We start from the raw sequence: 22511 nt of genomic DNA, 5'->3' as shown, positions 1-22511 counted from the left end.
AAATAAAAAGATGAATATATATGCTACAACTAGGCAACAGTTGATGATAAGAAAGGATTCATCAAAATATTGCCACAGAGTGTTCAAAGGGAAAGGATCTCAGATGTAATTAGCCTAAACATCTTACATGTTAGAGACAGAAGCCCAGCGCTTGGAATTCTCAATGTTATGTGACAGAAGTAGAAAGTGTTATTTATTTTCTAAAGTAGGTGACCAAGAACACTTAACCTGTTGAATGACAATGTAAATACTTATTTAAGTGCATTATCACAATAAATAAGGTTTTTAAAAAATTAATTTGGTTAGTAAATAGAGATTATTTCAGTTAGGATAATCGATGATAAAATAATTATCCACTTTAACTAACACTGTGTGCCAGGTGTAATGCTAAATATTTTATTATCTATTTTCTCCTTTAATCCACACCACAGGCTAGAAGTTGTGTAGTGCAATGAAAAATGAGGCATTACTATCCTTGTCCTCAAGCCACCCAGAAGTTAGAGGGAGACCTACACTTTGACTTAATTACTAACAAATATATTGCAACAGGTTAAATAACACATTATATTATGCTACAAGAATATGAAAGAAGAGGCAATTAATTTTGTCCGAAAAAGAGAATCAAGGAATTATTTTTGGAAAATATGACCTTGGATCTCAGATTTTTAAAATAATGAGTTTTCCAGGTAGGCTAAATGAAGTATAAAGATCTTCTAGACAAGGGGAATTGTGTGAACAAAGAAATGGTCTCTTGAAAGCATTCTCCTCTCTCTACTGAACAGTGAGGAAAGGTCTAAACCAGCTATCAGGGTAAAAGAAAAGAAAAAGCTGAAATGAGTGTGAGAGAAGAGCAGATGAGACTCAAGAAATTAGTTCCTAATAAGAATAAAGTTAGGAAAGTGGCCAAGGACAGAAGTATTAATATTACTCTATGAGTCAGATACCCCTCAGGGACAAAACTTTTAGGATAATCCACAGTCCAAATCCAAAAGGCGCACACAAGGAGAAAAGGCACAGAAGTTACAGGAAGGCTCTTCATTTGAAGAGATTCTCATTTAAAGAAAAGGTTTTTTTTTCTTTCTCACAGATGTTGACATTGTTTCCCAAGCGCAATAAGCATCATTACAGTTTATTGCCTGTTCTATGAATGCATTGAGGTGTTCATCTGTTTTTAGTTAATTTGCCTATCAAATAACCACAGTCATGTTTGATTCCCCTCTACCTCACTTGCTCAATGCCAGTTATTTCCTCCATTTAGGAGAAAACCAGCTAAATATGCCAGCCTTGGATTTCTCTTGCTATCTTTTCCTCTAGGCAATGAGATTCTGGATTTGAAATTCCCAGCCCTGCCTAATTTTGGAGACACTCAGCCTCCCACTTTCCTTAAGAAAGACCTATTTTGTGTGTAAAATAATCAGACTTCCCTCCAGCAGGTGGGGTTTGAAATAGTTTTATAAGGAGAGACATGGAAGCACAAACAGAACCACAAGTGTTCTGTTACTCTATTTCTTTATTCATTTGTTTAGTTATTAGATATTTCTGGGCAAACAATTATGGGCCAGGAATTGTGGTTACTGGAGATAGTAACCATATGTTCACAGTCATGAACAAGGTAAATATACACAGTGGCATATTGAAGCTTATAGTGCAATGGAGAGAAACACTGTACAAAAACATAGAGTAATTGATTTACGGTTGAGATATGAGCTGTTGAGGAAATGTACACAGTGGAGTGAAAGGCTCTGACAGGATGACCCGCTTAATCTGGAGAAATCTGGGGAGATTTTGTTGAGGAAGCCACAACTTTAATTGAGGCTTAAAATGGAGTATGTGTGTATGTGTGTGTGTGTATGTGTGTGTGTGAGTGTGTGTAAGTTGGGGAAGGGGAGTATGCCTCCTTGCAGGTGCAAAGTCCTTGCGGCAGAAAGTTGCTTGACATTTTTGAAGAACTGAAAGAAGGGTATTTGTGGTTGAATTGTGAAAAGGGGAAGACAGATACAGATGAGATTGAGAGGTGGGTGAAGGCGGGTAATGTAGGACTTTCTAGATCATGTTATGACTCGCAATATTTATCTATGGGTAATGGAAAACAGTTGAAGGATTTTAAACAGTAGTATTACAGACTGATAATTGCATTTCCAAAAGATTAACAGTTTTGTGGAGAATGAAGGGGAGAAACAGTGAACATGAGACTTCTTATTGAGGGTATTTCAGCAGTGCAGGTGTTTAAGATGATGCTTTCTTGATCTAGGGAGCAAGTAAGATAGAAGGAGTGAAAGGTTTGAGAAATATTTAAGAGACTTAATTGATGACTTTGTGATTGATTGGAAAAGAAGACGCAACAGAGAGGAAAGAGTTTCTTGAATGAATTACTGGGTAAATGGTCATGCCATTTTCTAAGACAGTGAATACTGAAAAATAAGTGATACATTAGGGTAAAGATGAGTAGTTCAGTTTGTGACATGGTTGAGAAGCCTTATAAGAAAGCCAGGTGGGAAAGTGTCTTTGGATGCACAGGTGTGGTACAAAAGAGGTGGGGAGAGAGGTGTAACTTCTGGAGTCACTGACCTGTAGAAGGTAATTAAACCCTTGTATCTACCAGGAATATATCGAAGCATGATAATAAAAGAAAATCTAGAATCAAACCCTGAGAAAGTTCATCTTTTAAAGGTCAGAGAAAGAGGAAATGCTAAAAGAAGCCGAAAAAGAATAACCAGGAAAGTAGGAGAAAACAAGAAAACTAGGGAGTTTTCCAAGGAGCAGGTCGTTGTCAGCAATGGAGACGCTGCAGAGATACCCAGGAAAATGGGGACAGACAAGTGCTTATTGGATTTAGCAGCAATAAGATTTTTAGAAAGGGCTATTTTAGTATTTCAATGAAGGGAAAGATGAAAGTGAGATTGAAACGGATTGAAGAGTAAACATGTGAAAAGTATTAGAGGCAGAAAATTATTTTAGGAAGTTTGGCCTGAATGGGATGGAAAGACTAGACATAGTAGGTAGAAGATTATATGAGTGTCCTAATAAAACTTATTTGGAGTTTTGTTTTGTTTTAAGATGGAAGACAAAAAGTTTGTTGTTGTTGTTGTTTAAGACGGAGTCTTACTCTGTCACCCAGGCTGGAGTGCAGTGGCGCAATCTCAGCTCACTGTAAGCTCCATCTCCCAGGATCAAGCGATTCTTATAACTAAGCCTCCTGAGTAGCTGGGACTACAGGCGCCTGCCAACATGCCCAGCTAATGTTTTTGTACTTTTAGTAGAGATGGGGTTTTACCATGTTGTTCAGGCTGGTCTCGAACTCCTGGCCTTAGGTGATCCACCAGCCTCTGCCTCCCAAAGTGCTAGGATTACAGAAATGAGCCACCATGCCCGGTCAAGATTTTTTTTTTTTTAATGATACTTGGGAAAATTATGTAGAGAGAGAGATTAAAGATGCAAGCTATAAAAGGAATTGATAATATAAAAGCTCCTGAGAAGATTGGAAGAATACATATAGGAGACCCTGATCCTTGATAGGATGGACCTTTTCTAGAACTACCATCACCCTGGAAGCTGAAGAAAGTAAGTGAGAACATGGACATTTATCGTAGCTCATAGCTCCTGTTGGCCAAGGAGTCCATCCTTTAAATGGAGTCACAAATCATTTTCTTGACAGTTTTTTTCTCTGGTCTTAATTCTGAGAGTCTGGTTTCCTGCTGCTTACAACATGCTTAGGCTTAGAGAGTTTTTTTTCTTACAAAGGCACTGCTAATTTAAATTTGCATCTTCTAATAGACGCTGGAGTTTGAATCCAGTTTTTGCTCTCTTCCTATTAACAGGGCCTTTATATTTCAGTTGAATCCTTGCTCAGTGGTTTCCCCTTAGGTAATGATTCTAAATAATGTTTTATTTTCCCTCATGTGATACAAGGGTAGAACGGTGTGTCTAATCCTTGACTTGAAATCCTCAGGCTGGACCAAAATCCCCTACTCACTTTTTTTGTTTGTTTGTTTGTTTTTGCTTTTGTTTTTTCGAGACGGGTTTTCATTCTTGTTGCCCAGGCTGGAGTGCAATGGCGCGATCTTGGCTCACCGCAACCTCCGCCTCCCAGGTTCAAGCGATTCTCCTGCCTCAGCCACCCGAGTAGCTGGGATTACAGGCATGTGTCACCACGCCCGGCTAATTTTGTATTTTTAATAGAGACAGGGTTTCTCCATGTTGGTTAGGCTGGTCTTGAACTCCTGACCTCAGGAGATCTGCCCCCCACCCCACCTCGGCCTCTCAAAGTGCTGAGATTACAGGCGTGAGCCACTGCACCAGGCCCTCACTTCTACTTAGGCATCTTCCATGTTCTCAACCACTATTGAAGATACTGCTTGAAAATAGACTAAACTTCCACATTATAGCGTGTTTGTGTTTGAAAATTCCTGCTGCCATGCTCATCCACTAGATCAAAGCCCCTTCTGGATGAAATGTCTGTATATCTCATGGCTCTTCTTAATAAAGATGAGACAGAATATTTACAGATTTAAAAAATATAATCAAATTTCAAGTTTGGGGATATTACTGCCAACTTTACAGAGACAAAATAGTTACAAAGGAATATTATGAATAATTGAATGCCAACAATTAGAAACCTATATGGAATGGATAAATTCTTAGAAAGACAAAAATTAGCAAATCCAAATTAAGAAGAAATAGAATTGATCTATAGAAGTAAAAAGGTTGAATCAGTGTTTCAAGATAACTTCCCACAATAAAACAACAGATGAATTCACTATTGAATTCTACCAGATGTTTAAGGAAGAATTAACACTAATCCTTTACAAACTCTTCAAAAACTTAGAAGAGACCATTTTCAATTCATTCTACAAGGCCAGTATTGCCCTGATATCAAAACTGGACAATGACATATAAAATAAAACTACAGAGCATCTCTTATAAATATAGATGCAAAAATTCCTAATAAAATACTAGTAAACAGTCCAGCAACATATAAAAAGTAACACACAACATCACCAAATAAGATTTATCCTGGAATACAAGGTTTATTTAACAAACAAAAATTCATCAATGTTATACACCATATTAACAGAATAAAGGATGAGAACTTTATTCTTTTTTTTTTTAAGACGAAGTCTTTCTCTGTTGCCCAGGCTGGAGCGCAGTGTGCGATACCTGCTCACTGCACCTTCTGCCTCCTGGGGGAATTTTATTCTATAGTCATCTCAATAGAGGGGAAAAGGCATTTGACAAAATGTAATAGTGTTTCATAATAAAAACACTCAACAGACTAGAAACTGAAGGGAACTTCCTCAATCTGGTAAAGGGCAGCTACAAAAAAATCCAGAATTAACATCATCCTTAACAGTAAAAGTTGAAAGCTTTACCCTCTAAGCTCAAGAAAAAGACAAAGAGGTCCACTTTCACCACTTTTATTCAACATCGTACTGGAGGTTCTAACCAGGACAATTAGGTAGGAAAAAGAAATAAAAGATACCCAAATTGAAAAGGAAAGAGTAAAACTGTCTCTATTTGTTGACATGATCTTCTATGTACAAAATCCTAAGGAATCTATTAAAAAATAAATAAACGGAGCTAATAAATGGGTTCAGCAAGATTACAAAATATAAGATCAATATGCAAAAATCAATTATACAAAATCAATCAATACAAAAATCAATATGCAAAAATCAATTTTAGGACAATTTCATGTCCTAGCAAAGAACAACGCAAAAAATAAAATTAAGAAAGTAATTCCACTTGAAATAGCATCAAAAATATAAAATATTTAGGAGTAAATTGAACCAAAGGAAGCGTAAGACTTGTTCACTGAAAGTTACAAAACAACATTGAAAGAAATTAAAGACCTAATTAATTATAAAGATATTCTGTGTTCACAGATCCAGGCGTAACATTTTTAAGATGGAAAAATTCTCCAAATTAATTCACAAATTTAGTGCAACCTCTACCAAAATCTTAGCTTCCCTCCTGCAACCTCCTTTTTTTTTTTTTTTTTCCAGAGATTGATAGGCTGATCCTACAATGTATATGGAAATGCAAGGGATACAGAGAAATCAAAACAGCGTTTCACGAAAGACCATTAGAAGTCTCACACTTTCCAATTGCAAGGTTTACTACAAAGCTACATTAATAAACAATATTTTACTTCTATAAGAATGGACAAATTGGTCAATGGAATAAAATTTATAGTTCAGAAATAAAACCATACATGTACGACAAGCTACCAAGACCATTCATGGGGGAAAGAATTATCTTCTAAACACATGTGGTGAGACAACTAGATATCCACATGCGAAAATAAATAAATAAATAAAGGTGAAACCCAACCTCACACCATATATAAAACTTTACTTAAAGTAGATCAGGCCGGGCACGGTGGCTCACGCCTGTAATACCAGCATTTTGAGAGGCTGAGGTGGGTGGATCACGAGGTCAGGAGATGGAGGCCATCTTGGTGAACATGGTGAAACCTCGTCTCTACTAAAAATACAAAAAATTGGCCGGGTGTGGTGGTGGGCGCCTGTAGTCCCAGCTACTCAGGAGGCTGAGGCAGGAGAATGACATGAACCCAGGAGGTGGAGCTTGCAGTGAGCCGAGATGGCGCCACTGCACTCCAGCCTGGGTGACAGAGTGAGACTGTGTCTCAAAAAAAAAAAGTGAATCAAAGACCTAAATTTTAGAGTTTCACTATAGAACTCTTAGATAATAATATAGGCATAAATCTTTGTGACTTTCAAGTAGGTAATAGTTTCTTATAGTACTCAAAAACAAGAAACACAAGAAAAAATAGATACATTGGACTTTTTTCAAATAAAACCCTTTGTTCTTCAAAAGACATGATCAAGAAAGTGAAACTACCCTCAGATTGTGAAAAAATGTTTTCAAATTATGTATCTGATAAGGAACTAGAATCCAGAATACAATGAACTCTTACAACTTAATAAAAATACTCAATTTTTAAAAAGGGCCAAGTATTTGAACAGATGTTTCTACTTTATTTCAACAAATTCAGGCCATTGTTAACTCTTTCAAATGAAAAAAAGAACTCCAAGCACCGTCTTGTCAGGATGTCAGAAACTCTACTTTTGCTTCCTTCCTTCCGCTATTTTTTTCATTTAACTACTGTAAGGAATTCTACCAAGAATTAATAGAGAGAAGTAAAAATAAAATTGTTCAATTTTCTTACTACAAAAAAAGTAATAAGGCCAAGAGCTTACTGGAGTCTGAAAGTAATTATTCAAATCAGTTTGAGTCACCATACAAACACTTATCTGTGCTTTTCTTGTCACTCATCATGAGAAATTGTCAGATGCAAGTGAATCTTAAAGCTATCTGTTCCCTGTAAATTATAACTTGACGAAGCCTTGATTGACAAAATGGAAATGCCATTTATATCCTGTAATTGATATATAGACTAAGTTATTAAAGTATTGCTATTGAAAGTACAAAGTTAAAATGTTTCTAAGTTTTCTTTAAAATGGGGGTCTCTGTTATTGGAGCAATCATTTTCTATCTCTGTGTTTTCCCAATTGTGATATGTGGGCAAAGAGATCATGTGGGTTAAGCATGTAGCTCTGCGTTGGGTAGATCTGGGTTTCACTTTTGGTTCCAAAACTGTCTTCTTTTACTGTAAAAGGTGAAAAATTATAGTTGTGCAATTGTTGAGGGATTGCTATGGAAATTAAATGAGGTACCATTTGTGAGGTGCTTAGTACAGGGCCTGGCATGTGATGATTGCTCAATAAATGGCAACAATAATATTGCTATATACTATAAATGTGTATAACAAGAACTCCTCAAATATTCTAACTTCATTTATCCATCCAATACAATCGATAGTAAACATCTGCTTTTATTTGAATGATTTGGTTATGCACTCATGACAAGAATTTAGTATTTTATTAAGGAGAGAGAGATAAAAGATTTAATTAAAGATCTTTGCAGACTTTTCCCCAAAGTGGATGGAAATGGTCATGAAACAGGGACTTCTTTGTCTATTTCTCTTTTTAAAAATCAATTCATTAAAAATTTGACAAAATTCTATACATCTATTGTGTACAACATGATGTATTAAAATATGTATACATTATGTTATGACTAAATTGAAGAAATTAGCATATGATTCCCTCATATACAACGTTTTTGTGTGGTGAGAACACTTAAAATTTACTTCTTTAGTGATTTTCAACAATAAAATACATTGTTATTAATGATAGTCACTAGGCTGTACAGATTTCTGAAACTTAACTTCTGCTGTCTAACTGATATTTTGTGTCTTAAACATCTCTTTCACATTCTCCCTTCCCCACAACCCAAGCTCCTGGTAACTACCATTCTCCTCTCTGCTTCTAATAGTTCACATTTTCTTAGATTCCACATAAAAGTGAAATTATGACAAATAAAAATATTTGTCCTTCTGTGTCTGTCTTATTTTATTGAACATAATATCCTTCAAGTTTATCTATTTTATCACAAATGAGAGGATTTTCTTCTTTTAAATGACTGAAGACATTTGAATTGTGCATATATACCACATTTTCTTTACGTTTTCATCCCATCATAGACATAGCTTGATTCAATATCACGGCCATTGGGAATAATGCCGCGAAGAATATGTTAGAGCACTGAACATATTAATTTCATTTGTTTTTTATTTATTTATTTATTGAGATGGAGTCTTGGTCTGTTGCCCAGGCTGGAGTGCAGTGGCGCAATCTCCACTCACTGCAAGCTCTGTCTCCCAGGTTTACGCCATTCTCCTGCCTCAGCCTCCCGAGTACCTGGGCCTACAGGCGCCTGCCACCACTCCTGGCTAATTTTTTATATTTTTAGTAGAGATGGGGTTTTACCATGTTAGCCAGGAAGGTCTCGATCTCCTGACTTCATGATCCACCCACCTCGGTCTCCCAAAGTGCTGGGATTACAGGCGTGAGCCACTGCGCCTGGCTGATTTCTTTTAGATACATAAACAGTAGTGGGAATGCTGGATCATCTGGTAGTTCTATTTTTAATTTTTTGAGGACTCTCCATAAGGTCTTTTGCTTATTTTAAAGCTGAGCTGTTTTCTTGATATTGATTTGTTTGAGTTTCTTAGATATTTTGGATACTAACTTCTGTGCAAAAACTGTTTAGTTTGATGTAATCTCATTTGTCTGTTTTTGTTTTGTTGCTGGTGCTTTGGAATCGTATCTCAAAAAATCATTGCTCAAATCAATGTCACGAAGCTTTTCAGCTGTGTTTTTTTACAGGAGTTTTATAGAATCCAGTCTTAAGTCTTTAATCTACTTTGAGTTGATTTTTGCATATAGTGTGGGATAAAGCAGTAAATAGTGATATACAGCTTCAATGCAATCTCTCTTAAAAATTCCCATAACATTTTGTACAGAAATAGAAAAAAGTAGTTTTTTTTACAGTAGATTTACAGTATCAGGCCTTAAGTCTTTAATCTACTTTGAGTTGGTTTTTGCATATAGTGTGGAATAAGGGTCTACTTCTATTCTTTCGAATGTGAATATTCATTTTTTTTTTGACACCACTTATTGAAAAGATTCTCCTTTCCCTGTGGTGTGTTCTTGGCATCTTTGTTGAAAATCAATTGATCTTCAGTGGGATTTACTTCTGGGATTTCTATACTATTCCATTTGTCTATTTATCTGTTTTTATGCCAGTGGCATGCTCTTTAGATAATGATAGTATTGTAGTATATTGTAATGTAGTATATGTGATGTCTCCAGCATTTTTCTGCTCAAAATTGCTTTGGCTATTTGGGATCTTCTGTAGTTCCATACAAATTTTAGGATTGCTTTTATTTCTATTTCTGTACAAAATGTTATTGGAATTTTAAAATAGATTGCGGTAAAGCTATATACATCACTTTTGGTAGTATGTACATTTTAACAATATTAGTTATTCTAATTCATGAAAGCAGGCTATCTTTCCATTTGTTTGTGTCTTTCATCAATGTTTTGTTGTTGTCAGTATACAGGTCTTTTACCTGATTTGATAAATGTATTCCTAATAATTTTTTGAGGGGATATCCATTGCAAATGACATTCTTGATTTCATTTTTGGGTAGGTCATTGTCAGTATATACAGAGGCCAGTGATTTTTGAACGTAGATTTTGTATTCTGCAACTTTAATGAACTCACATAGTATTTCTAAATTACTGGATGGAATCTTTAGGGTTTTCTATATACATGATTAAGCCATCTGCAACAGGGACAATTTAACTTCTTCCTTTCCTATATGGATGCCTTTCCTTTCTTTTTTTCTAATTGTTCTGGATACCTTTTCTTTCTTTCTTTTTTTCTGATTGTTTTGGCTAGGACTTCGAGTACAATGTTGCGTAGTAATGGTGAGAGTGGGCATACTTATTTTGTTTCTGATCCTAGAAGGAAAGGTTTCAACTTTTTACCTTTGAATATAATGTTAGCTATGGGTTTTTCATATATGGGCTTTATTGTGCCGTGGTACATTCATTCCATACTTAATATGTTGAGAGTTTTTATCATGAAAGTTTTTATCATATACATTTTATCATGTTTTTTCTGCATCTGTTGAAATTATTGTATAGTTTTGTTCTTCGATTAATTCGGTGGATCACATTTATTCATTTGTGTATGTAAAACATCCTTGTATCCCTAGGATAAATCACACTTGATCATAGTGAGTGATCATTTTAACGTGTTGTTGATCTTGGTTTGTTAGTATTTTGCTGAGGATTTTTGTGTCAATGTTTGTTAGGGATATTGGCTTGTAGCTTTCTTTTCTTGTAATGTCTTTATCTGGCTTTGGTATCAGAGTAATCCTGGCCTCATAAGTTTGGAAGTATTATTTCTTCTTAAATTTTTTGGAAGAGTGTGACAATTATTAGTATTAGTTATTTAAATGTTTGGTTGAATTCAGCAATGAAGCTATCAGATTTTTTCTGGGCTTTTCTTTGATGGGAGACTTTTTATTACCAATCCAATCTCTTTACTCACTACTGGTCTATGCAGATTTTCTGTTTCCTCATGATTCAATCTTGGTAGGTTGTTTGAATTTAGGAATTTATCCATTTTTTTGAAGTTATTCAATTTGTTGACATACAGTTGCTTGTAGTGGTCTCATGATCAATTGTATTTCTGTGGTATCAATTATTTTTTTCTATTACATTCTTCCTGATTTTATTTGTCTTCTCACTTTTTATCTTAGTCAAGCTAACGTTTTGTGGATTTTTCTTATCTTTTCAAAAAACAAGTCCTATTTACTTTGCTCTTTTCTATTGTTCTTCTAGTCTCTATTTCATTTATTTCTGCTCTGATCTTTATTATTTCCTTCCCCTCACTAACTTTGGGCTTAGTCTACATTTGTTTTCCCAGTTTCTTGAGATGTAATAGGTGTTTATTTGGTATCTTTTCTTTTTTTTAATATAGGCATTTATTGGTACAGACTTTCCCCTTTTAACTACTTTTGCTGTATCCCATACATTTTGGTACATCATGTGTCCATTTTCATTTGTCTCCAGATATTCTTATATTTCCCTTTTAATTTCTACTTTGGTCTATTAGCTGTTTAGAAAACATTTTTTTAATTTCCATGTATTTTTGAATTTTCTGAAATTCCTTATTATTGATTTCTAGTGTCATACCATTGCAGTTGGAGAAGATATAAGATATGACTTCATTCTTCTTAAATTTGTTAATTGTGGTCTAATACATGACGTATCCTGGAGAATATTTGGTATGCACCTGAGAAGAATGTGTATTCTGGTGTTGGATGAAATGTCCTATATATGTTTGTTAGATTCATGTGGTTTAAAGTTTCATTTAAGTCTCATGCTTCCCTATTGATTTTCTGTCTGTACGATCTGTTCATTGTTGAAAATGGGGTATTGAAATCACCTACTATTATTGTATTATAGCTGATCTCTGTCTTCAGATTTATTAATATTTGCTTTACATAATTAGCTGCTCTAATATTTGGTACAGACGTATTTAAAATTATTATATCATTTTGATGAACTGACCCCTTTATCATTACATAGTGACCTTCTTTGTCTTATTTTACAGTTTTTGTCTTGAAGTCTATTTTATCTGATATAAGCTTAACTATCCCATTTATTTTGTTATTCATTTGCATGGAATATCTTTTTCCATCGTTTCACTTTCTTTTTTCTTTTTTCTTTTTTAGATGGAGTCTCACTCTGTCATCAGGCTGGAGTGCAGTGGCGTGATGATCTCGGCTCACTGCAACCTCCACTCCTGGGTTCAATTGATTCCCCTGCCTCAGCTTCCCGAGTAGCTGGGACTGTAGGCACACACCACCACACCCAGCTAATTTTTGTTTTTTGGTAGAGACAGGGTTTCACCATGTTGGCCAGGATGGTCTTGATCTCCTGTCCTTGTGATCCACCCACCTCGGCCTCCCAAAGTGCTGAGATTACAGGCGTAAGCCACCAAGCCGGGCGCACTTTCAACTTATGTATATTTTTAAAAGTGAAATGAGTCTCTTGTAGACAGCATATAGTTGGGTATTGTTTTTATTCATCTATGTCTTTTGATTGGAGAATTTAATGCATGTATACTCAAGGTAATTATAGGTAAAAAATTACTAGTGCCATTTTGTTAATTTTTTTTGGTTGTTTTGTATATCCTTTCTTTGCTTCTTCTTCTCTTGCTGTCTTCCTTTGTGATTAAAACTTATCTCTAGTGGTATGCTTTGATTCCATATTTTTCTGTTTTTTGGTATCTACCATAGGTTTTTGCTTTGTGCTTACCATGAAGCTAAAATAAAGTATCTTATTATAACATACTATCCTAAGCTGATAGCAACTTAACATTGATCACGTAAAATAACTCTACACTTTTACTTAACCTCCTATTTTATGTTTTTGATGTCACAATTTACATAATTTTATATTGTGTATTCCTTAGCAAATTATTGTAGCTTATAAATCTAAAGCACTATTTTTAACAGTGTTGTCTTTTAACTTTTGTACTAAAGATATTAGTGACTTACATACCACCATTACAATATTAGAGCATCTGAAGTTGACTGTGTACTTACTTCTACCAGTGAGTTTTATACCTTCATGCTTTCAAGTTACTAATTAGCACTCAGTTCTTTCAGCACGAAGAGCTCCCTTTAGCATTTCTTGTAAGACTGGTGTGGTGGTGATGAATTCCTTCAGCTTTTGCTTGTCTGGGAAAGTCTTTACATCTCCTTCATTTTGGAAGGACAGCTAGGGACTTATTTTTCATCACTTTGCCAATATTACCTAAAATATGGCAGAAAAATATTTTGGTAATTATATCATATTTCTTAAAACTTTGTGGAAAAAAGATGTGAAACAAAATTATAAATATGAACTCCTGGCCTCGTGACCCGCCCACCTCAGCCTCCCAGAGAGGTGGGATTACAGGCGTGAGTCACTGTGCCTGGCCCTGATTATTCATTTTGGGGCCAGGTGCAGTGGCTCACACCTGTAATCCCAGCACGTTGGGAGGCTGAAGTGAGTGGATCCTAAGGTCAGGAGTTCGAGACCAGCGTGACCAACATGGTGAAACCCTGTCTCTACTAAAAACACAAAAATTAGCCAGACATGGTGGTGCTAGCCTGTAATCCCAGCTACTCAAGAGGCTGAGGCAGGGGAATCGATTGAACCTGGGAGGTGGAGGTTGCGGTGAACCAGGATTACGCCACTGTACTCCAGCCTGGGCGACAGAGAGAGACTCCATCTTAAAAAAAGGAAAAGAAAAGAAAAGAATAATCAGTATTCAACCTTATCAAAAGACAGTTAAATTATTTTGCCACTTTCAGGAAAACTTCTTACCCGTGAGAATTGGAGTTCCTCTTGCAGTTTACATCAACACTTTTTAAAAAATAGAATAATATTATTTATACTTAATTTTTAAAATTAAGGCAATAAAAGCTGCATATGTCTTTAATACAGTGCATATCTAAATTTCCAATTTCATTGGAAACCTATTTTCAGGTTTTTATTTTGAATTATTGATTAGCTTTATTATTTTATATCTCATTTTTAAGTATATGATTTGTAATTATACAATCTTTCATCATATTTATATATTCTCTCTACATCACATGACATTAATTTCATATTTTCCATCTTGATATAATGTTTTAAAAATAGAACTTAGAAAGCTAATTTAACTTATTAAATAAATAAGGACAGATATCATCAAGGTATATTTGAATGACAGAGGTTTTGAAATGCTATGGAAGAATAAGCTTTTTGGATCTAAGTTCATCATTGTTCATGGTTGAATTCTTAAAGTAAGACACAAAGAGTTGCAATTATTCTTTCAGCTCATATAGCTTTGTAACTGGATGTAAAGTTTAAGGGGGTTATATTTTTGCCTTTCAATTACTAGAAATTTTGGTTATTATTTAGTCACACATCAAACATGTTTTCACTCATTTTTCCCGCAAACCACTATGGTACTTGCACATAGGGACAGAAATGACTATGACTGTAAGTGCTCTCAAAGTATTTACAATTTGATAGTGGAGGCAGACACGCAAATACATAACTAATGAAAGGAGAAATGAATTTTGAACTATAGTAGATATACAAACAAAATGTTGTGGCAGTCCAAAGGAGAAAAAAAAAGTTATGACTCAAAGTAGAAAAAAGATCCAAAAGGCTAAACAGTTCTGGTGGCATTTGATCAGTAGCTTCAGGAATCAGTAGGTAAAATGGCAGGTTGTAGAATAAAGGATTCTAGGCAACCATGTCAGCAACTCTCTGAAGTGCAGAAAGTGCAGGATATATTCATGAATTAGTAGTCTAATGTGGCTGGTACACAAAAATATATAGTGAAAAGTGAAACTGTAAAGGAAAAACAAGCCTAAATATCAAACTAATTTAGATTTTATTCAGGAACTTTATTAAAGCAACGGGTTAGTAAAAAGATTAGTCATTCTCCTTAGTTAATACCATCATGTGCTGCAGTGTATGCACTGGAACAGAGTCAGTTTTAGAGTGGATACATCCAAAGTCTTTTGGGACAAGTAAATGCCAAGACCAGAGGTCATTATACTATAGCATGCCTGGAACCATAAAATTGAAATTGGAGAGATACTGAAAGACTTCGACTTAAAAAGAAAACCAGCACAATTAAAGCAAGTATTAAAGAGAGTAACTGATGGGACATTTGCCAGCTTTGAATTAATTAAATTCAGCCTTAATTTTTAAAAGAGCTGCTTGAAACGAAATGAAGCCATCCTTTTCTAATATAGTGAGACAGTAATGTGATCCCATTATGATTCATTTCAAATTTGAGCTTTTCTCTAGTTTATTCGTTGGTTAAGAACAAAGTGATAGCTACAAATAACATCACTATCAGGAAGACTACCACCTAGCTCAAAAGCAGTCAAATGAAAGACATTGTTCCCATTTTCACCTGCCCTCTATGCTCTCAGCTTTAGTATTAATAAGATTTGAGGTTAATTAATCCTGGAATCTGGAAATTAAACCATAAATTATGAAAATCCAACAGTTTTTTATTTCAAGATGTTGCTTCATGCTTGTGCATCTATTTAAATGTGTGGGCATGCATAGGAATGCTTGCTTTTAGTGAAGTGGGCGGGTATGAGATGTATTGATTGGGTTCTTCCTGCCATTGACTCCGTAACAAATCTGTCACTTCTCCAAGTAGTGAATCATGTTAACTACTTGATTGCATTGCATTTTATGGATTTCTTTTCTTTCTTTCTTTTTCCTTCATCTAGATCATTCGTAACTGAGGCACACTTGCCTTTTGCAACTAAGCTCTACTGAATTCCAAAGCTATAGAAATGTCCATCTTGACCTGGAAAGTCTGTTTCTTTGCTAGTCCAGAAGATTTTTTTTAACATGAACAAGATCCTCTCAAGCACTGTTTGCTTTGGACTCCTAACTTTGTTATCCGTGTTGATTTTTTTACAATCTGTGCATGGACGACCGTATCTTACCCAAGGTACGTCCATATCAATTAAAAGTCCTACAGGTGGGTAAGTAATTCTTCTATTTCTATTTGAACAAATTTGATTTTTCTGCCATTGTTGAAATAATGTTTTAAGGAATAAATATTAGTTAATAGCCAAATCTCCCTTAAGTAGTTGCTGGTCAGAATTAAATGTCGTCTTCAATGCTGTTCTTTTCAAGTAGATTAATTTTACCCAAATTAATTTTACCCAATATTGCACTAAATTCACTTCAACTATAGTTTATTTTTTTTTAAATATTGGGGCACTTGTTTCTCATTTGTAGTCCATGACCAAAGATTGGGAATGTATAAATAGTAATGCATCCTTCATATTTCAAAACTCTATCTTGGGGAAAGGAAAAGGAGATTTTCATCTTACAAGACTATTAGTAAGTTCTTTATGAAAGTAGAGTACAACAATGAAAAATACATCAAGATAGAAACTTGTATTTGCAGAGATTTGAGGAAAGTAAAGCATTGGGGGAAATCATAGCAGTTTCAGTAGGGCAATGCTAACCCACCTACATTACACATTGTTTATCACATTTCCAGCCTGCTTAGGATACTTACGTTAAATGAAATAATTCCATCTATGACAGCTAGAAAATATACACCATGATAAAATTAGTGAAAATAAGTTTCTGCTCTTATAATATTATAATTTACATAATTTTTATTTAAAATTTGTGGTGCTTCTATAGAAAAAGTAGCTCTTAAACTGAGAATCCTTAGAGCGAGATTTAGTGATGATTTATCAGGCAAACAACTTAGCCTCATTGAAACTTTAATACATTTCTTTATGTTTCCAAAATAGTGAAAGTAATGTTCTCTAATACCTTTTCCAGCCTGAAATTCTTGCTGTTTCTCTCCTCTGACTTCCTTGTCAGGAAGAGGAAGATAACCTTTTCCTCTCAGCATACTTAAGGGGAACCAAGACAGAATGTAATAAATTTTGTTTACATGGCATTAGATTGAGAAAAGGGATCAAGTTTCCAATTTCTGATTCTAATTCCATTTTACCAGACCTTGTTACCTCAATCAATAAAAAGTAGAGTAGTTCTGTTGGCAGAGGAAATAAAATTGCATAATCCCTTATTATTTATTTGTGATGATTTTTCCCATTGAAAAACAAGTAGTCTCAGAGACCTAAATACAAGCCTGGGAATCAAAGATTCTGGATTTTATCCATGACACTCACATTTTATCTTTGGTCAGCCACAATCATTGCATTTGGTAGGTCTACGTTGCTCTTTCTATGAAATATTGAGATTTCCAATGTTTCTAACATAATGTGAATATGAGAGGAAAAATGTGATTATTTGCTGAAGACTTTGCAAAATTAGGATTAGGTAACTGTAACTTCTAATTTCATGTGTATATGAAACAGAGAAAAATCTGCCTCTAAATCATTTGCTAGATTACAGTTAAATAACACCTCTGACCTCAGAATGCCACACAGTGATATGCATATGTCACTGACAGCACAGTGGTGCTATTTCTCTCAGAGACCTCTTTGATCTCAGTTTTATTATATGTAAATAAGGAAGATTAAATTATTAGTAAGGTTATTTTCTAACTAAATAGTCCAAGATTAGAGGGAGTTCTTCTCCATGTATACATTTTTTATATCCACTATTTGACTTCTTTTAGTCTTCCAATATAATTTTAAAATAAGCATTTATCTGCTGACACAGACTACAAAGTTGGGGTTATCAGCTTTTTTCTGTGTGTTAGAACCCTCCAAGACAAATGGCACAATCCTCCCCGCTTACATCTGGTAGGGACCATATAAAAGTGTGCCTGAGGGAATGAGCCTGAAATTGGGCAAACTGCCTAACACAAAGGAGGAAGAAAGAGTATCATGACCAAGAAGATTATGGGAAATTTATTTTTGTGAATTTAATCGTTTTGGGAGTTTCCAGATTTCTTTCTGGTAACATTTCTTGTCTCTGTGCAGTAAAAAACCTTCCCGTGTAGATGGAAAGCAAAGAGACAACTAAATTTCTTAAGATTCAGTATCTCGAGTAGCAATGAATCAACATTTTCTGTGTAATATCTGCAAGAACGCTCTCTCGTATTGGAGCAGCTTTGCCATCTTTTGTGTCAAATGTGTGTCTACACTCAGATATTTTATATTCAAATATTTCCTTTATTAATATTAACTCTGTTCAAAGATAGAAACATTAAAAATATGTTTTTTTCTTTTAAAGCTATATCTGTTTTAAAACTAAGTATGAAAACAAGAAACAAAAGACTCATTTTCTACTGCTTTTTTTTAACCAATATCTTACTTTAGAAATCAACTTTTTAAAATTCCTTGAGAAAAGTTTTTCTTCAGAGACTCCCATAAAAGAGGTTTTTTTCTTAAGAGATAGTGATAAGAAATTTCTGAGGACAAAGAGTTATGGAGGTATAATTATCGGAAGCAAAACTAATAAAGGCAAATCTATCAGTTTTGTTTTTTGAAAAATGTTTCACTTAACTATGCAGAGGAATGGATTGTGAATTAAGGGGAAAAAAGCTTTAGATCCATACTCTTCTAGTTACATTACTCTTAGTCATATACATTTTCTAAATTGAAGGTAATGGATCTGTTTCTCTTAACCATAGTTGTCTTTCTGAAACAAGTAATTATTATCTGGCTCTGAAATATCCCTTCTTTTTTTCAATGAAAACATTTTAAAGATTACAATTTAACATTTTTAATGAATGATTAAAATAAAAATTACATTATTTCATAATAATGTATTTCTTTTAAACTAAACTATCTCTGAGAGTCTTTGTATAATTGGTGCTGAGCAAAATTTGATATTCTGTTGGTATTTTAAATACTCAAAATTTTACCAATAATTTTTATGTTTATGAAGCAAAGAAAATTGAAGAATTGAGCAACAATTAAATATCTTTGGTTAATGTAGAAAACTGTGATCCTGTCACCTGCCCCAAATTACTCATTTTCTTCTTTTAATTAGCCATTTAAGTGTTTGAATTTATCAACTAACATTTTGTAGAGACAGGAAAGACAGGTAATTTTAAGAAATAGTCCAGTCAACTTATAAGCCATTTCTCTAGCTGAAACCACAGTACTCACTCCTAAACTTAAATCTCATTAATATTGCTTTTACTCACACTCTAACAGTTAATACAGAGAGGCAGGGAGAAGAAAAGATGATCTTACAGAAATTATGTGATAAAGGTTTGATTTTTCAGACCATCTCACTAAATTTCATTGTAATATACTAATTATTATTTCAATTGAATTGTCAATGGATTTTTTTTGAATCTTCATGTTTTATAGCTTGCTAGAAGTCTCTTGTCTCAATTTCTACTCCAGAATGAAGATAATTACAGTACTGAGACATTTAGGGACCTGAGGAATGAATGGCTGTGAGGTAAATTGACAAAGATTAAAAGATGTTAATACGGAAGAGGTAGACACCATCCTAGCTTTGCCACAATCTTCCTTGGATGCTTTGAAGGAAATTCCCAGAACACAAACTGGCTTATATATATAAATGTGTATATCAGATAAAATCACAAAATAGAATGTTATATTTTTATTTTGAAAACTACTTTTAGTTTATACTTATTTTAAATAAAATAGTAGAAAATTCCAGAAACACAGATTAAAAAGAAGAAAGTAAAATTCACCTCCAATTCTTCTACTCAGAAGTAATCACAGGTAAAACTTTAGGGTGCAACCTCCAGGTACATGCATATATTCTCTCTCTTTCTGTGTCTGTCTGTCTTTGACTGTCCATATTCATTCAATATATATTCAATAATTTTTTAAATGACCCATCCCTTCGGACTATACACTCTCTCTACATTTCTTTTGTTGTCAAATATACAAATTGATAGTAGCCTGTAAGACCAATTTAATTAGAAATATTTTCGGTGACTCAAATTGAAAATGGTGGTTTTTGATCATTACAGGAAATGAAATATTTCCAGATAAAAAATATACAAATCGTGAGGAACTATTGCTGGCTCTACTGAATAAAAATTTTGATTTCCAAAGACCTTTCAACACTGGTGAGTTAAGGATAAAGTCAAGCTCTATTTATTAAAAAATAACAATTTATTTTGTCTTGAGACTTGCTTTTTCTAAATGTTAATTTATATTAAATGAAATAATTACTCTTTTATATGCTACACTAAAGATTTAAGTGATTTTTTTGTTTTATATTTATGTTAAATCCATGGAGTTATTAACAAATATTAAAAGCCTATTTTGGTTAATTTGAGGGTCCTAATGGGACTGGTAAACATATAGTAAAAAAAAAAAGGTTACCTTTATTCATATTTTCTTCTCATCTATGCAATTCTCCACTAGTACCACTAATATTTTATTTTATTAAATGTTTCAAAAGTATTATAGGTTTCTTCTAGAAATTTCACAAATTAACTGCAGCTTTGTTCTAGTTACTTTAGCATTATTTTAATCAAATTCTTTCAATTTTAGGAAACAGTTGGAGTACAGATGATGAATGAAAAATTTAGGCTACACCAATTGAAATTATTTTTATTTGAAGAACAGGAGAATCTGACTTACAAATATCCATGAGATTGTCCTCCAAGAAGTGACTGAGATTTTGTCAGAAATTTAACAAGTCTAGCTTAAGAGAAAATGTGACAATATGATACTGTGCTACTCTCTCATACAACATCTGAAGTAATCTAAACATGTCTGTATTCATAGAACAAAATGCTGGTTAAAAGAATAACTTAATAAATACTTTTAAAATTCAGGGTTTTTAAACTGAAAGTAATGTATTCTTATTGAAAAATAAGTGAAATTTATAAAAACAAAAAATTTATACCCAAATTTTAAAACCTGGAGCAAGTTAGCCTTAGTATTTTGGAGAATTTTCTTCTTGATTGAATTATACATAGAATACATGGCTTGCTTCCCCGCCCCCCACAACCCCACTTAATGTTGTTTTATGAGAATTTCCACATGCCAGCAAAAATGGTTTATTTCTAAATAATAGCTCATGCTAGAACTATGGTCTACGTTAGAAAAACTTTGTGCTAATTGTTGAAAATTACATATTTCGGATGACATAACTGATTGCATTTCAATACTATGGGCATTGAGAAATATACCGGAGGTTTTATATTAGGAATGGATGGGTGATGTCAAATCATATGAAAAAGACCTATGCTTTCTACGTAAGATCTTAAATGTGTGTACTGAAGCAAATTAAATATCACTTGCAATGTATGTTTTTTCATGTGACAAATGTGTCTTGCAGACCTAGCCTTACCTAACAAACTGGAAGAACTTAACCAGGTGAGAATGTGAAATACTTAAATGAGCAGTTTTAATAACAATTATAAGGAAATTTCTTCTTGACACAATATTTTTTAAAATAAATTATTAATACTACAATGTAAAACTTTTATTCCTGCTAAACAAAGGGTGAAGCTGTTTTGTAGAAAAAGAAAAATCAAGTTATACTAACACAAAACAAAACAAAACTATGGCTGAAGTGATCATTCTTTATAATGTCTAGAAATCTGGATTCTAATTTTAGCTTTGCAATTACCAAACTGTGAAACCTGGGGCAAACAAATCCTCTAGACTGAAATCTCCTCATCTGTAGAATGGGAGGCTGTAAATAGATGGATGTTATTGTTTTTAAACAGTGGGAATCTTTTTTCCCCCAAATGTTATGTTTTCCCAGCAAATGAAACATGTAAAAGTCAAGCTGTTTGGCTTGAAGCAGCTGGTGTGAAGAGCCTGAAGTGCTGCCTTGTTGACGGGGACCCCTAGTAACACCCTTTTCTCCGTGCAATTCCATTATTCTGCAAACTGGCCCTTTGGGAGAGATAACTATTCTCATCATTCTCTTCTGAGTAGCACCAACATGGAGATAAAGAGTGGTCCAGGCTGAACCCTACTTTTGTAGTTAGCTCTTCAGGGCCTAAGGCAATTAGTAACCTTATTAAAATTAAAAATTAAAATAAGTTGAATTCTGGATGGAAACCTTAGGGCCTCAAAATACTTTTTCCTTCCAGCTAGAAAAGACAAAAAATTCAGGAAATCCAAGTATTGACATAATAATTTGTAGCTCCTTGAAAAGACCTGCTCATTACAGGTGACACAAAATGAAGTCCAAGTACACAGGCTGTATTTACATGTTCCTCATTAACACCCAGAGGTGACTTCCTTTGCCCAAAACCTGTTTCTTTCTGATCTTTTGTTGAGTCATGTACCTTTCCTAGTCAGCCCCTAAATGCATGCTCCCTGTTTTTCTTCTCTCTTTTTTGTTTTTTTCTTCCTTTGTTTCTATTTCCCCTTTTTTCTCTCTTCCTTTCTTTCATCCATTTTCTCTCTTTTTTTTTCTTTCTTTTTATCTTTCCTCTTCAACAGAGAACAGCATGGCTTTTTTTTTGTTTTTTGTTTTTTTGTTTTTTTGAGATGGAATCTTGCTCTGTTGCCCTGGCAGAAGTACAGTGGTGCAATCTTGGCTCACTGCAACCTCCATCTCCTGGGTTCACGCCATTCTTCTGCCTTAGCCTCCCGAGTA

At 34.1% G+C, this 22511-nt stretch overlaps 1 protein-coding gene across 9 annotated transcripts in view; it reads left to right on the top strand.

The window, feature by feature from the left end:
- UTS2B (urotensin 2B) overlaps nucleotides 1-22511 on the top strand; it is a 117130-nt gene that overhangs the window by 39001 nt on the left and 55618 nt on the right. For 7 of the 9 annotated variants that reach the window (XM_063704465.1, XM_063704463.1, XM_063704467.1 and 4 more), the window contains 3 exons: nucleotides 15740-15966; nucleotides 19912-20010; nucleotides 21234-21271. In XM_063704465.1, coding sequence (XP_063560535.1) covers nucleotides 15864-15966; nucleotides 19912-20010; nucleotides 21234-21271 — 240 coding nt within the window. In that variant the 5' untranslated portion in view covers nucleotides 15740-15863. Of the gene's footprint in view, nucleotides 1-15739; nucleotides 16001-19911; nucleotides 20011-21233; nucleotides 21272-22511 lie in introns of all 9 variants that reach the window. The other 2 variants (XR_010133028.1, XR_010133029.1) reach the window with 2 other exon arrangements.

Source organism: Gorilla gorilla, chromosome 2, assembly GCF_029281585.2.
Source record: "Gorilla gorilla gorilla isolate KB3781 chromosome 2, NHGRI_mGorGor1-v2.1_pri, whole genome shotgun sequence".
Lineage (NCBI taxonomy): Eukaryota > Metazoa > Chordata > Mammalia > Primates > Hominidae > Gorilla > Gorilla gorilla.
Note: the sequence above shows the minus strand (reverse complement) of the source record. Positions and strands in the feature narration are given on the sequence as shown.